The 16,364-nt window shown below is 39.4% G+C and overlaps 1 protein-coding gene across 2 annotated transcripts in view; it reads left to right on the forward strand.

Moving 5' to 3' along the window:
- The window catches only part of eng (endoglin), a 43,177-nt gene extending 39,234 nt beyond the window's left edge, over positions 1-3,943 (forward strand). For both annotated transcript variants that reach the window (XM_034096594.1, XM_034096595.1), the window contains exon 14: positions 29-3,943. In XM_034096594.1, the coding sequence (XP_033952485.1) occupies positions 29-150 (122 nt within the window). In that variant the 3' untranslated portion in view covers positions 151-3,943. The remainder of the gene's footprint in view (positions 1-28) is intronic.
- Positions 3,944-16,364: the final 12,421 nt, after the last annotated feature.

A 16,364-nucleotide genomic window follows, 5' to 3' on the forward strand; every position in this document is an offset into this window, starting at 1 on the left:
TATTGGCTTCTGTCTCATGTTTCTTCAGGGTGTCCTTGCTCAGGAGCTAAACGACAACCAGTTTCTACCAACCCTTCCCCTTCTGAGAACAGTAGCGCCAATGCTAGCATTGGAAGCACCCAAAGCACACCGACCAGCAGCATGGCATGAGACTATGGTCATCTCCACCTCCAGCAGAGCCACTGTCTTCCTTCAAAGTCACTTATACGGGTTATGTGCTTTTGTTTTCTTTATCACTGCTTAAAAAGCATGTCCACTTTAAATTCTCCTTAAGGAGCACAACTTTGACCCCACCAAGCCTCCTGTGTCCGTTTTTTTTTTTTTGGTGGATTGGAGGGGCTAGTAGCTGCGAGACGGATAACAGAAGTCTAATCAGTGGCCTCTGACGCTCACCTCTGTATCCTCTCTCTGAAGTCAAGCTCCTAGACAGGAAGTTAAAGAGGGCAAGAGGACAAAAAAAAAAATTGGCTCCCAGCAACAGGAAAAACAAACCATATCCCCCAAGAGCTTACAGGAAATTCACTGCATTCCTTCCAATGAATTGTGCTTGCGTGATGGCGGCACAATAATAGTTAACAGGAGACAATCCAGTCAAAAGATCGTCTTTGAAAAAACACGATCTGAGGAAAAGCTATTTTGCATTCACATCTAAGCTTCTTAACTCCAAAGGGCTTCTGGCTAGGTCAGTCCAAAGTGTTATCAACAACGTCTCTGGGACTGAAAGGCTCATCATGTTAGGATCTCAAACCCGCCAATGAAGTGCTCACTTAAAGGGCTATTCGTCTTTATTGGAGTTTGAGGTCAATAGTTAACCGCTACCTCCTGAATTGATATTATTTTCTGCTTTATACTTAATTGTATGTTTTATTCTGTGTCACTTTTGGTTAATCTTTTAGTTGATCTTCTGGGTCATTTGTAGCTCACAAAACAAAGTTATGGTGCCATTTCTATGCTATCCAATAGCTTTAAAGCTCCTTTTTATGAACATCTGTCTTACATTGTTTATTGAAAGTTACATAGAAATATACTTACACTTCTTAATTACTCAATACAATTATCATACATTTTATTATTTCCCTCAAGGAAGCAATACATTATGCACCATTAAGAGGAAAAACGTGTAAGCTGAGATGACATAATCACTGTTATAATGCAAATCGCAACATGAAGAGATACATGGCTGTGTCCAGAGCTGAGTAATGTGCTTATAATGAGGAGTTTGTACCAAATCTCTGACGTCAGACTTTTGCTGTATAAGGATTTAAGCGCCACTAATACAGCTACGCCCACAGGGTGGAGTTTCCCCAAAATAGTCTGTCTGGATGTTGAATTCCAGTACTTTTCATTTGCACATATCCATTTTCAGTCCAGCAATATTGCCTGACAATTTGTTGTTACCACCATTTAAGCATAGGCTACTATGAATTATACGTCTGTGGTAACATCCTTAAACGTATACAAATATGAATGTATTGCATTTAACTGTTTCCAGCCAGGTTGAATCATAATACTAAATTCTATTTTGATGTGTGTTTGCCTCACTGAAGGCAGTCAATTATGTGAGATGAGAAGCTAATGTTTGTTTAAACAAGTGTGTTACAAAATACAATTTCTAGTGAGAAACTGACCAACTGTTGATTAGTCGCATCAAATATATACCAAAAAAAACAACCCCACCCCAACTTTCCCAATCTTGTACATTTAAACTTCCCATTTAAGTCACCAGTTCTGAATACAGCCTACTTGGACTAGCATGATCAATAGTGAAAACTGTATGAACAGATTTGATATGTATTGCAACTAGATATCCTCATTCACCATTTATACTCATAATACAAATAAAAGCACACACAATGTGTTGGTTACATAATCGTGAGCCTCAATTTAATTCAGAAAATCAGCTTAAGAAGTAGGTTGGGTTTCGTCAAACAACAGACTCTCTCATAGATTCCGCTGTTAGTGTTTAGTCTTCAACACAAAGTCAAAGTTGAATTATTGTTACATAAGTTATGTACTTAAATAAGTGGGTGTATGCACATACTTTTTTTTAACCCAACCCACAATCTTTTCCTTACCATTAGTAGTTTTAATTGTTAGACATGATCTGCACTGCAGTGTTGCTGGACATTAGTTAAAGAACATTAGAAAATGTTTTTGCACGATGGTGTACGGACTGTTGTATGAGGATACGTTAGTTGCAACTACACATCAGTCAATCGTTTATGCTTTTCACCCATAGTGTTTTCACCCCATGAAGAGTGCTTTCAAACTCAGATTTATTTCCAGCTGTCACACAACATGCCAAATGCTATGGAAATTGACCTTTGTGAGAAACCAGTTTAATTTTCTAATGATTAATCTCTGCTAACCCTACACCCTGCAGTGCTAAGGCTAGACAGAAGATGCATACATGCATAATATGGAACTCATGAGAGCTAAAACTGTAGTGACGGTTGATCCCTAAATCCAATATTTGGTTCAATGTAGAATTGTTCATATATTTTCTTTATTGTATTGCCACTCTGTTACCTCTTTGAACATATTCCCAGCACGTTTTGTGGTATCAGTCAGAAATGTGTATTCACAGTACATAGCTTTCGCACAAGCACCAACATTGTGACTTTAAAATGTTTCTTTATAAACATTTGACTCACTAATCTACTTGTACATGCATATATATATATATATATATATATTCACACTCCCGATAGTTACTTGCCTTCTTTAGTTAAAATAATTTATTCGCCTTCAAATGTAATCACAGAAATATTCAACGTTTCCGAAGTAACTGCATTTCTAAAATGTCTCCTCATTGTATGTGAGCCATGTAGCTTCTTACCCCCTCGCCTGCTCAGTGTGCGTGCATGTACAGTACATTTATCTGTGCATGCCTAATCTCCTTTGTGTATTTTGTGATACGGAGAACAAAGAGGGCCAGTACAAATTTCCACTTGAGTATTTGTGCAATATGATGAGGTAAACTCCTATGTAATGTCTATATGTAGTTTTTTTTACCATGTTTTTTATATTAAGTGTTGTATGATATTTTTACTTTGACACATTTTCTCAACATGCTTTGTTCTTTTACATATTTGGAGAACTGGGACCATTCCTAATCATGGGCACTTATCAAATGCATAACATTTGTTTTGTATTGTAATCTTTGTTTTTTTAGCCTCCTATAGCTTTGAGTGTCAATAATATTGTAGTCACAGATGGTGCGTGTCACATCACATGTCAAAGACAAAAGTTTGACTTTTGCTCACCCTTCAATTCTCCTGCTGTCCAAAACATGGCATATCTCTGCTGATACTGACATCCTGACATTGTTGTGTTGTTTTTGCTATCTTCACTGGGTGTGATGGGGAAGTATTCTGAAAGACAGAATGTCTGTCCAAAGACGCATTCCCAGGAAGAGTATTCATCGTTCACAAACTTCTCCTTCACAGGGAACGCTCAAACTTAAGAGTAAAAAGGTTCGGCTGGTGAGAACCTTTTTCATTTAATTTTAGGATATCTTTTTTTTTTTTTAAATGTCAGGTAGTCCGTACCTGTGTCAAACCGGTCCCAGGGACTGACACCTTATGTCTGAGCACTGACAGTAAAATCAGACAGGCTGCCAGTTTATTCACCTGTAGAGCTTCGTTACCTCTGACAACAGCTTCCTCCACTGTGTGTGTGTGTGTGTGTGTGTGTGTGTGTGTGTGTGTGTGTGTGTGTGTGTCAAATTATGAATTCTTATTAAAGAAGCCTGAACAACATGTCAGAATGTCTCCTTAGATTTGATCTAGTATTAAATGCAGAGTAACTTTTAAACTATTTAAAATGTAGTTCATTTCTTGAGACAATACTCAACTGATGTCATGTACCTTCATGTTGTCTGTGAACCAATATATATGTTTTGTCTAAATGTATCTTAATAAAGTGAATATGACAAATGTTATTTGAGTTTTTTCTGGTGTCTGTCTCACAGCATTTCAAATCAAATCAAGTTTTATTTATAAAGCACATTTAAAAGTGATTTTTGGTGGAGCCAAAGTGCTGTACATGTAATAAAAACACTACTACAATCACAATAAAAGAGAATAAATTACAACAGATATATAAAAAACACAGGGAATAGTCAGGAGTCATGCTCCGCTCTGACTAGAAGGCCAGGGAGAAGAAGTGTGTCTTAAGAGTAGATTTAAAAACCCCTAGGGTCTGGGCCGACCTCACATGGAGGGGCAGCGTGTTCCAGAGCCCAGGGCCAGCCGCTGCGAAGGCTCTGTGACCTCTGGTTTTGAGCCTGGACTTGGGCACTACCAGCAGCAGCTGGTCAGCAGACCTTAAAGCTCTGGCTGGGGTCTAGCGCTGGAGGAGTTCAGCTATATAGGCCGGTGCCAGCCCATTTAGTGCTTAGCGGCATTGTAGTGGGTAATCATCACATTATGTGGGTTTGGAAAGCAGAAGCTCCTCCGATCTCCAGGGACAAGTTATGTCAAAGTAATACAGAAGCACATTTGGAAGGTCTAGAATTATTACACATTTTAAAATGCTTACACAACAGTGACAAAAAGTAACAAATACAATGATAATGTATTTGCTGTAAACTGCTAAATATTGTTGAACATGCTGTGGAGAAAATGTCCTGTTCTCAGTCTGGTGTTGTCAGCTACGAATGCTGCAACACCGTCACTTGAGGACTTGTTGCCTCTACACTAGGTGCAAGCTTCCTCCGTTATATTCTGTGTTACTGATATGATGACACTTCCACATGAGAACTGTTAGCTTAGAGAGACTTCTCACATCATTAGCAACAAAATGAAAAGTTGCCTTCTACCCAAGAAGTGGACATGTCTGGTTTGGCCTATTGACTAATAACCGGGATTCTCACAGTTGAAACAAATCAAATCCAAAGCCTACACAACAGGAGTCGAGATAAAACCCTGAAAAACAAGTGTCTCCGACTACAAGATCTTAGGAAAGAAAATCCTAGATTGTAACATTATTTTCACAGCATCCACGTTTGAGGAATTTCTCAGTAGCTGATTGAATATTCTCATCCTTTACAACGAAAGTGAAATTAGCAAGATTAAAATGTCAAACGAACAATACACCATTACAGGTAAAAGTCCTGAAATCACCATGCTACTAATGCACATCCATAAACAGATGGTACAAATGTGCTATATTATACTGTATACTTATCGGCCTCTGAGTAAACATGACAATTACCTTGATACATGATATTCTTTACATTTACTTTGTTTATCTTTTAATTTTTATTTCTCACACACATGCTCTAACACATGTGGATAGAGCAGAGCATGCAAATGAGTGACGTGAAACACAATGAGCTTAAAGAAATGAAAACATTACACTAGCATGGTGTTATGAGTCATATATTACCTTTATTGTAAGGAGAAATTATAACAATTGTGTTGTCTTTCATGGATAGCCTTTCCTAAGGTTTCAAATGTTCCTTCTAATATACAAATACTTATTTCAGGACTGGAGCCAAGGCACACAATACATGTTTATGGGCTGCCGTCATCTCCAGGTATGACCATGGAACCATTTGGCCGCCAGAGGCTGCATTATCTGACGCCTTTGTGTGTGTGTCCTTGCAGGCTTACCAATTCAGCTTTAAATCTCTGCACAAATCTTTTCTTTTCTACAAAAGTACATAAATCATGCAAAAATTACCTAAGGGCAAAACCTTTCATCACAGCTCTGTAATAAAAAAAATTAAGGTGTAAATTAGAGAAAAGGGATTTTCCTTTTCTCTTGATGGGATCACACAGGTTTTTTTCTCTTTCTGAATAAAGAAGCAGGCATCGGTATTGGATGGAGCTATGCACTTTAAGGATATTACTTCTATATAAACTCTCTGTCTTTGCTGTAAAAAATATAGCCACTATTTTCAAAAGAAGAAACGGAAAAACAAGTACAGATGGTGATTATTGAAAGTTTGTTGGTCAATTCATAGCCTCAAATCACTTAACAAGTGGCATTGGGGTTCATTATTGTATTTACTATGTGTATTATGCATACTGACATCGGTGAGTACAATTAAATAATACACTTTTCACATGTCAACTGCTTTGCATGTTCAAAAACGCGAAAATGTATAAGGATGCTGCTTGACGGGGAAACCACCCTTTAACTGACACTAACAATATCTGTTGTAATAACCATGCTGCAACATTAAAAGGCCACCACAGAAAAGTACACTGAGACTGAAAGAGATTGGAAAAATGGGTCAGAAGAAGGTAGTAGAATGATGATTCTATTTCCTCAGAGTAACTATGTAGTTATTCAAAAAATGACTCACATAAATACTTATATCATAGTTTTACATTTTTGTCTGGTTTTTACTCAATTTAGGGGGTTCATTTCCCACTTAAAAATATATAAAAAATGACTCACTATCTTACTGTTGATAGCATAATTCACTATTATCTGTGAATTACTTAACCAGCTAACTGACACAAATGCGTATCTTTCATAAACCTGCTTTGCAACATATATTTTATTAACAGAGCAAATTATAAAGTAAAATATATTCCTAAATAAATATGATAATGCCATTTTTTAACATCTTATTATTAAGTAAGAATATACAAATGGAAGAACATGTTAATCAACATTGAGTTGAACAATAATCCTGAAATTATTCTAGACAGTAAAGGTCAAGTGTTTAATTGTATGTCCCTGAGCAGTGCATTAGTACTCAACAAACTGTCAATCGTGTGTAGTTAACCTGCACCTATAATGAAATAAAAAAGATAAACTAGCCCAGCATAAATGTCATTATAGTGTTAGATTAACCTGGAACGCTGCATAATGAGTTGCTGCAGGGAAACGTCCCATTACATTTAATTACTCTGATAAATGGACTACCGCTTACCACCACTAGATGGTGCTATATTTTCTACTTTCTCTAAATAGATTGCTTATGAACAGAAGAAGACAATGACCCTCATCGCAGCCTCATCATAGACCAAGTTACCATGCACATTTAATGAAAACAGTTATAAATACTGTAACAACATAATAATATTGTCTTTTGGAAAGGATGACATGGAATCAAAATGACTGAAACATCTATTTCTAGACGTTGTTTGCACTTAAGATAATCGTAGGACTACCTATTTAACCACCTTTTTTAGAATCAGGTTCGCAAATCTGTGACTGATCTTGACATGAAGCCTATAAAGCCTGGAGGGCATGTTGAATTCAGGAAGCTGGAGCTGCTCGGTATAAGCCACCTCTCCCTCAGACTTTCACACCCTGAAGCGATGTGCTGCACACAAGGTTGTTTACAGACACCAGCCCTGTGTACAGGCTCAACCTCTCCCCATCTTTCACCCACACTCTCAAATTCACTCCCTCACAGGCAAACCATATACTAGCCCACACCTGGCTCTGCCTCCACAGCCTGGACAGGGGTAATCCTCAAACTCATAGGCAGTGTGGGTGCTCCGAGCAAATCCCTTTCCTTCAAAAATGCAGACACCTCTGAAGCTGCGGCGCAAACACCTCAGAGGTGATAACACCATCTTGTCTTCTTTTATGTTTGCTCCTTTTGCTTCATTCCCTTCCACTCGTGCATGCTCTTAACTATTTAACATGTTTAAAGAATTGTCCATACACACAGGATCTGCTATTTAATTACATGTTGATTTGTTACAATTAGGTGTGTTACAGTTTTCACAAAATAATAAGACCTACAATGTGTTATGTATCTAGTAATATGGGCAGCAGGTGGAATTGTTTTCCTTTTTTGTGAGTGGAGGCTAACATCACCTGCATGAAAATGAACAGGGTGTGTAGAGCGAGAGCGAATACTGATGCATGCAGCGTAGGCCTGAACCTTTTTTCCAACTTATTTTATATGTATCCAGTTTTAATTGCTGAAAGGATAGTTATTCTTTGAAATCACACAAACCCCTTTGAAGCTTTTATCACTATGATGTATATTTTAAACAGAAGTCAAGTGCACATCTCAATCCATCCGTTCACCTGATTGGGATCCACAACACTGAGCAGAAACTCCAACAGCTTCAATTTGATGCTAGTGGTCAATAGATCCCACTTCTGAAGTAGTTTTACCTCCGAATAACCTTGCTCGTCTCCTCATCTAAAATTGCCAGGTTGTCAGCGGTGCTCAAACTGAATGTTCCAAGTCATTCTTTAAAGTGAGATACCCAAAAGTGGGGCCTGAAGCATATATTTTACTGCCGTAAGCACTGCCATTCCACAACCTCGCCTTTGTTTGCAGTGTTTTACAAGAGTAATGTTTTTCCTTTAAACCGACTGTTGGAGTGAGACAGAGGGTGAGCTTCTTGAGCTTCTTTCCTGGTGATCCAGCTGGTGTGTAATTGGCCACAGCTAAACGCTTTATAGGTATTGGGTTTTGTTTTCTCTTCTGGGTTGGCTCTTTGCTTACTGCCACAACGGATTATAGTTTTTTCATCTTGGTAGCTCTCTCCTTTAATGGCTAATGCTGGACTCTCTTTGAGAACTTTTCAGTTTACCACTTTCATTTAGCATGGTATTGGACTGGCGGTGTTTCTGCTTATTATGTGTAGCTTGTAAGTGATTTCAGACAGACACCGATGGAAGTTAATGAACAGGCAACATTTAAAGCCAAACCTACATTCGAATGCAGTTACATCAACGTTTGTACCTGGATAGGAACAGAATATATTGGACCGTTACACAGTTTACTCGCCACGGTTTAATCTTAGCAAACTATATAAAATCAGCTTAACAGCTAAATAAAAAATAAATAAAAAACGCTACAGTACATAGGCTATGGCAAGCCGATTTAGCTTTTATTCATTTCTGGAGGATATCAAAAAATATATTCTTACTAGTAAGAATACGAATTCTTGATATCAGCAATTCAATTGTAACTTGTTGTAATGTGTATTCTTGATATCAGAAATGCGATTTTAACTAGTGAGATTTTAATCGTTTTTCTCGTTCATTTCAATGGGAGTTGGAATTTGATCTAGTTTAAATGTCAATTTCTGATATCAGCAATTCAATTGTTGATATCAGAAATATAATTTGAACTAGTTTTAAATCCTTTTTTGATATCAGGACTTTGAACTAGTTCAAATTGTGTTTCTGATATCAACAATTGGCATTTCGACTAGTTGAAATTGAATTCTTGATATCAGAAATTTGTATGTTTACTAGTTCAAATTTAATTTTAACTAGTATTGTTACTAGTTGAATTATGAATTATGAATTATTGATCTCATTCATTTCAACGGGAGTTGGAATTTGAACTAGTTGGAATTTTGAAATGAATGAGAAAAACGATGCAAATCTCACTAGTTAAAATCGCATTCCTGATATCAGAAATACACATTACAACTAGTTACAATTGAATTTCTGATATCAAGAATTTGCATTCTTACTAGTAAGAATTTATTTTTTGATATCCTCCAGAAATGAATAAAAGCTAAATCGGCTTGCCATACTTAGCCTATAATTTTTTTTTTGTTCTACAACAAGTAAATCTTTATAAGTAAATAATTTATTGAGGGTATTTCCGAGGGCTAATTATGTTTGGAGGCTTTTGCATTCTAGTCTTGGCGCAATTTTAATGTTTAATTGGGTGAAGACATTTTTGACAAACAATCATGGGTTTTGAGGTTATTAACGATCACTCATCTCAATTCTCTATGTTTTTCGAATCCTTCGCTAGGTCCAGAATGCATTGCACCGTGCGTGTTTGATCTCTTATCAACTATCTGAAGAGATTGTTGATATATTCTTTGAACTTCTTTGGCTGTCTTTAAATCTTTTTCCTGGCAATGTTATTTTGCTCAATTTTTCTAAGACTTCAATCCTCATTGACCTTGTCTAACATTACCGTTGCCTCGTCGGGTGATGACATTATTGCATCACTCTTCAATCTCTCGAAACTTGTTAAAAAAAGGAAAAGCCAGTGTTAGTCATAGCTTAAATGTGATTGATACATTTATTCTGCAGAGGGAACCTAGCCCCACAGTGGCAGATATGGAAATAAGTGGAAAGGAAAACACAAATGTAAATTAGTGGAGGCAGAAAGTGTAGCTCTAGATAAACCCCTGACTGGCTGTAAAGACAAGTGCCTGCGTGCACAGAATGCTGAGCACAGCTAGCCCCTTGTAAACAAAGCTTCTGCTATTTAGTTTCAGTTGGCTTAATTAGAATGAATGAGGGGGGCTTGTGCAAAGAGGACAGTTTTTGTGGGTGGAGGGAGAGGAGGAATTGGCTATGGTGGAGGCAAAGCTGGACTGAGAGATAAAGTTACTAGCGGGTGGCATAGACCAATTGGACAATGACAAACAAAGCCTCGAGCCAAAAACACAGCCGTAATGAATTTAGGGGAACAACATACATGTTAATGTGCGTTCAAATTGAATTATTAATATGATTATATTCCATGCTTTATCCATACTTGAAAGGAAGTGTGTGTGTGTGTGTGTGTGTGTGTGTGTGTGTGTGTGTGTGTGTGTGTGTGTGTGTGTGTGTGTGTGTTAATGCAGTTGTGATTGCAGGGAGGTATGAGTCCTACTGAGGCAATTTACCAGCTAGTAGAACAGATTGTTGTTCATAATACATGCTGTATATGTAATAGAGATTACATTATACAACAAAAAATGGCCATGACAGTACAAGGAGTTTATTGGCAGTAAAATCTCTTCATATTCTTTTCTAAAAGCAAACATTTGTATACCTTATTTTATAATTCTACTGAGTCCTAAAAACACTACTCATGTACTCCTTAGTAACATTTGTACTGATATATTCCTGTACATTCTCAGTATGTGCATCCTTGTGCTGACTGTAGTGTGAGTTTAACATGTCATAAGCACAGCTCCAAATCTGTGGGGAGCTGCTCAAGTGGAAGCCAATTCAATGGGAATTATTTATAGACAATAAGTAAAGCAGAGCAAATGATGCATTATGCCATGTGTTTTTATCTCTCATAAAAGCCGAGTTATTGTTAAGGGTAATAATTATTTATCTGATGCCTTAATTTAGTTTGACTTCAGTAACTTTTATATGAAAGATAATGTCATAACATTACCTTCATTTTGTTAAATGTTTCTTTTGCCTGCCAGGTTTCCTGTTTGTATATTCCTTTTCCTTTTTAAATATTTAAATCAGTGATTTAATAAGCTTAATATGAGAAGCTGTGAAATATCCTGTTTTATCATGTTAGTCCAGCAGCCAACACTTGCACCTCTCAAACACCTTTGACATAGGAGGGCTGTCAAAACCTCATGGGAGCTGTTGTACCCCCATCAAGCATCGGAATATAAGATTAGGTAATGCATCAGTTCCATGTCCACCCGCGGACATGACATATTGAGGGCGAGAGGCCATGTCCTCATGGAGAAGGTGATAATGACCAGTGTTTTTGGACATGGATAGAGACTGGAAACCAATCAGGTATGTGTCACACTGCGTCCTGTCAACCATAGAGCACTGGATGATAAAGTGCCTATTGTCAAATGTAAAGGATTAAAACAAAACCAGGAACGAGTGAAAATGTGTTAAAGTTTTAGGAAGGTAGATGAAAAATCTGACAAACACAACATCCACTACTTCAACATTTGACTTTAATGAACGCAGTTAATCTACATTTTGTTAGAAATGCATCAGGCATGGAACAATGGCGATACATCAACATGTCCCATCTCAGGTTGCATTATTTCCCGAATGAGTTATAAACAACAATAACACACAGGTTACTGTGTGATGTGTTCAAACGGGACCAAGTCGCCCATATTGACTTTGTGTCACCCTACCACTTGGCCTTTTGTTTTGGTGGGGATGGCCTGTCACTGGGATGGCAGTAGAAGGAGGGAGGATTTCTCTGAGGAAAGACGGAAAGGGAAAGGTCATGGTGAATAAAAGGCTTTTAATCTAAATGCCTTGTGTCGTGTGCCCAGGGAATATCAAAGTCATCCCATTTCTAGTGAGGTCAGACTAGGGCAGCGTCCCTGTTTGCCCACTGCTCTCTTCTGTGTTTGTGATGCCTAAATACCCAGAGATGGAGCGCTTTAAGAAAAGGTTAGAAGCAGCATGGTGTTTTGTCCCACACTGTCTGTTTCTCTCTCAGTGTGTTCATGTGTGCCTGTGTAAAGCTCACTGCATAAAGATAAGATATGCGATGTGACTGTGTTCGGAGCTTAAGGCTTTATGATGGTACCAAATAGGAGGAAGTCTAGATACTGTATTTCTTGTTATTTTGTTTGAAACCATGGAAGATCTGGAACAAGATTATGTCTGGATTCAGACGAAAATGCATCACACAGCTGTGTTGTCAGCTTGGAAAAATGTCTGGGCCTTTTTTAGGAACACTTGCGATCTGCAGTCCATTAGGTGTGAAGTGGAATCACGTTTTCCACAACACTGACCCTGAGCATCCATCATCCATCATTCACAACTATTCAACTCCAACACAGTGCTTTCTGACTGCTTTTAAAGTTGCACTATCTGATCCAAACACAAACAAAGGTTTAGGAATCAAAACACAACAATGGCAAAAAGCACTTTAAAATTGTCTGACAGCCAAATAAGAACCAACACATCAGATCAGAACAGTGTAAGACCCACAGTTATAAAGACAACATGTACAAAGCTTAGACATAGAAATACCTGTATGTAATTGTGGTTTATTAGGAGTTAATCGCAATTCAGCTTAAACAGATGAAATGTTATGTGGGACAAAAAAGGAATGAATGTATTTTATGTGGATAAATTGTTATGCTATAAATTGTTATGCTATAATATATAGATGAACTCAGACGATTGCTAAAAAACATCAGGTAGGATTTTCTGTGAAATGGCAAGATGGGTGGGAAGAGGGGGGGACGGGGTGGCATGGGAAAGGGATTCCCTATATATATATATTTTTTTTTTTCTTTCTCTATTTTTTGTTTTTCTTTTTGTATTGTCTATATCATTTGTATCTGTATAAGTCCCTTTTGTGAGGGCAAAAAAAAAAAAAAAAACAACAATAAAAAGTTGGTCACAAAAAAAAAAGAAATACCTGTATGTGAAAGCTGAGAAACCCTCACTGAACAGAAGGGGACTCAACAAGACCTGCCTGATGCATTCATTGCAGCTATAAACAGGAATCTTATGTTCTGTGTGCATGTTGCCATTTGGTGTACACACATTCATAATAGTTATTTTATTTAGCCACCATACACCAAGCCACATATATCAATATGCTGCTACAGGTTTAGAGGGGTTTTGTGGTGTATATTTAACAGGGTTGCCAACTTTGGGTACCTGGCTGGAGTGAGATTTTGATATCATGGGTTTCATTACACATATGCGCACTAAATGACTGCTATCGTGTCAGCAGCGGGACCTTAGCATACAATATATACAAATACACAATATTGGACGCAGACTATAAAGGGCACAAAGTTTCATTCACTAATGAAAGTCAAACACATGTTTGTTTCCACTGTTTTATTGTGTGCCTGTCGCGATAAGCAATTAATTGACTTATCGTACGATAAATAAAAATGAACTCGATAAATTGCCATTTACATGAGGATGTGACTAGCAGTTTGAAAGGATTTACTTGATTTATTATTATATATATCATTATGTCAGTGGTCTAAAATGGTCATACAACGGTATGTAAGAACAACGGCCTAGTAGAACAATAAGCAGCAGTCTTTTACTTTTTTATCATTTCTACTGGATCTTAGATCTGCGCATGCGCACTACGGGTCGGGGATTGACCAACCGGCTCCCACTGCTCTGCTGTCTGTGTTGTTAAGAGTGGTGGGGGCGGGGAGTGGAATTCCGGCTCTTCTTGGTGAGCCGGATCATTTGGCTCGGCTCACCAAGAAGAGCCGGCTCTTTCGGCTCCCAAACGGCTCTTCAGTTTACCACATATTATACCTTTTAATATAAATGATTTGCTGTGGCCAATTGTTTTTATTGCATTTACAGACCCGTGTAACTCTCTGATACCACACCTATAAAAACTATTAAAAAAAAAATACCAAAAAGATCCTGCATTTTAGCCATGCCTCATTTCGCTCTATTTGCTCTTTCCAGCGCTGTTTTTGCAGGGGGCTGATTCTGTGAGCTGCAGGCTGCAGCTGACCACGCCACCCTGCAGGAGAGGGGAGTGTGCTTTGTGATCAGCTGCTAGGCTGCAGCGGGGAGAAGAGGGGGACAAAAAGAGATCTCCGTCCTCCGTGTTTTATTCTTATAGAAGTAAGAAGAGAAGTAATGGGGCAGAAACCCTCCTTTTTACTCAGCGGTCCAGACATAGACATCAAACGCGACACATATTCAGTTGCCAGTTACTTTGGCATTAGGGCAGGGATATCTAGATACTTTCCAAGGTTTGACATAATGAATTGTGCTACTTTTAAAGCAAGCAACGATGTTTTCAAATCTGTAATAAAAAAGCTCCTCAAAAACACTATCGAAGCAGTTCCTGCCGTTGTTACGTTAGCTCAAACAGTAACAACGGACTACTTTTCTTAGCGGATGCATGTCAATTTAAATCAATACAACTATTTTTTAAATCAATAAAATCATTTTCTAAATCCATAAAAGCATTTCAATTAATATTGGGAGTCATTTCGTTACTTTGTTGAGAATGTGGCCATGTGTATTAAGCGGGATAATGTGCACATTGCATAATGTGCCTTCATGCCGATCGAGATCCCTCCGCAAAAACAAAACAAAAAACTATAGGTTACTTACGTAACCCCAGTCCTCAGAGTAACATGAAGTGAGATGTCTCACTATGGGATGCGCCTCATCGCGGAGCAAACAGAAGCATCAATCTCATTACGCCACTCCTGATTGGCTGGTGATCTTGACGTCAGTGTCAGGGAATCCACCCCCTATAAGTAGCTTGCGCTACGTCGCATGCGTCATTCAAAATAAGCACCTCTTCTCGCTTCACCATAGCAAGGAGGGCCGTCTGGTGAGACATCTCACTTCATGTTACTCTGAGAACTGGGGTTACGTAAGTAACCTATAGTTCTCATTCATAACACTCCGTTCGATGTCTCACTATGGGAAATTGTAGCTCCCGTATTGCCAGACGAGCTTATCTCGAAAATCACCAAACCAACCAGAACTTAACAGGTAGAGCTCTGACTCAACCAGGTGCCCAGCACTGCTGGAGTCACACTGGGAGCAGAACGCCCAGCCTGTTAAGAGGCGGACAAAAGTGAGCGGCGAGGGCCAGCTCGCCGCTGCATCAATGTCTTGGATGGGAGACATCCTGGACAGAGCCCAGGATGCAGCCAGACCCTGAGTCGAAAGAGCTCGCGGACCCGAGGGTGCCTGCGAACTCTGACTCGTATGGGCCCCAAAGCAATTGCTTCCACAAAACAGTGGGAGAGCCGTTGCTTAGTAACAGGCTTGCCCCTATAAGGGTTAGCCCAGGACACCAGGAGTTGGTCATTATGACAAGTACCCCTGATCTGTCCATACAGGTGCGTAAGCACGAACTGGACACAGCAAATCCGGCTGCTGTTCCCCGGAGGGACCCAGCGGCGGAGGAAATGCCTCAATGTCCATTGGGGTACATGACCCAACCACCTTGTATAAGGACAGGGTTGGGCTTCAACAACACTCTCGTTTGCCCTGGGGTGAACCGAGTGTGTGAAAAAAAAAATATGTACAGATAGTGCATGAAAATTACTGGCTCGCTTGGTGGAAGCCAGGATCAGTAACAGCACTGTATTAGAGAGACCTGGTGTAGGAATCTCTCGCACTCTGAATAGTGTTTATCACCCTATGAGGGAGTCTCACTGTATTCAGGTTGTACCACTCACGGGCCAGGCCCATAAGGCCAAGCGCTCTGGGTGTGGGTGAAAGATCGCCCCCCCCGCCTGAGACAGTATGTCCCTGCGTAGTGGGAGCTGCCATGGCTGCCCGCACAGCAGCTGATAAATCTCCGCCAGCCAGTACATAGCGGGCCAGTGCGGAGCTATCAGGATAGGTGTGTGGCGTTGTTCCCTCACTCTGGCCAGAGTTTGGGGAATCAGAGCCAGGGGTGGGAACCCGTACAGAAGGCCCGAAGGCCAAACGTGTGCGAGTGTGTCCACGCCTAATGGTGCGCTTAAGTCGCGCATCGAAAAGAACAGCTGACATTGAGCATTTTCTTTTGATGCGAACAGGTCCACCGCGGCTCTACCATAACGCACCCACAGCTGGCTCACAATCCTTGGATGTAGAGTCCAGTCTGCATATAGTGGTGCACCTCTGGACAGTAGGTCAGCCCCGAGGTTCAACACACCCGGTACGTGCGTCGCTCTCAGAGAGAGGAGACGCCTGCCGTTCCATAAGATCAGTTTGCGTGCCAGCATGTGTAA

Source organism: Pseudochaenichthys georgianus, chromosome 12 (genome assembly GCF_902827115.2).
Source record: "Pseudochaenichthys georgianus chromosome 12, fPseGeo1.2, whole genome shotgun sequence".
NCBI lineage: Eukaryota > Metazoa > Chordata > Actinopteri > Perciformes > Channichthyidae > Pseudochaenichthys > Pseudochaenichthys georgianus.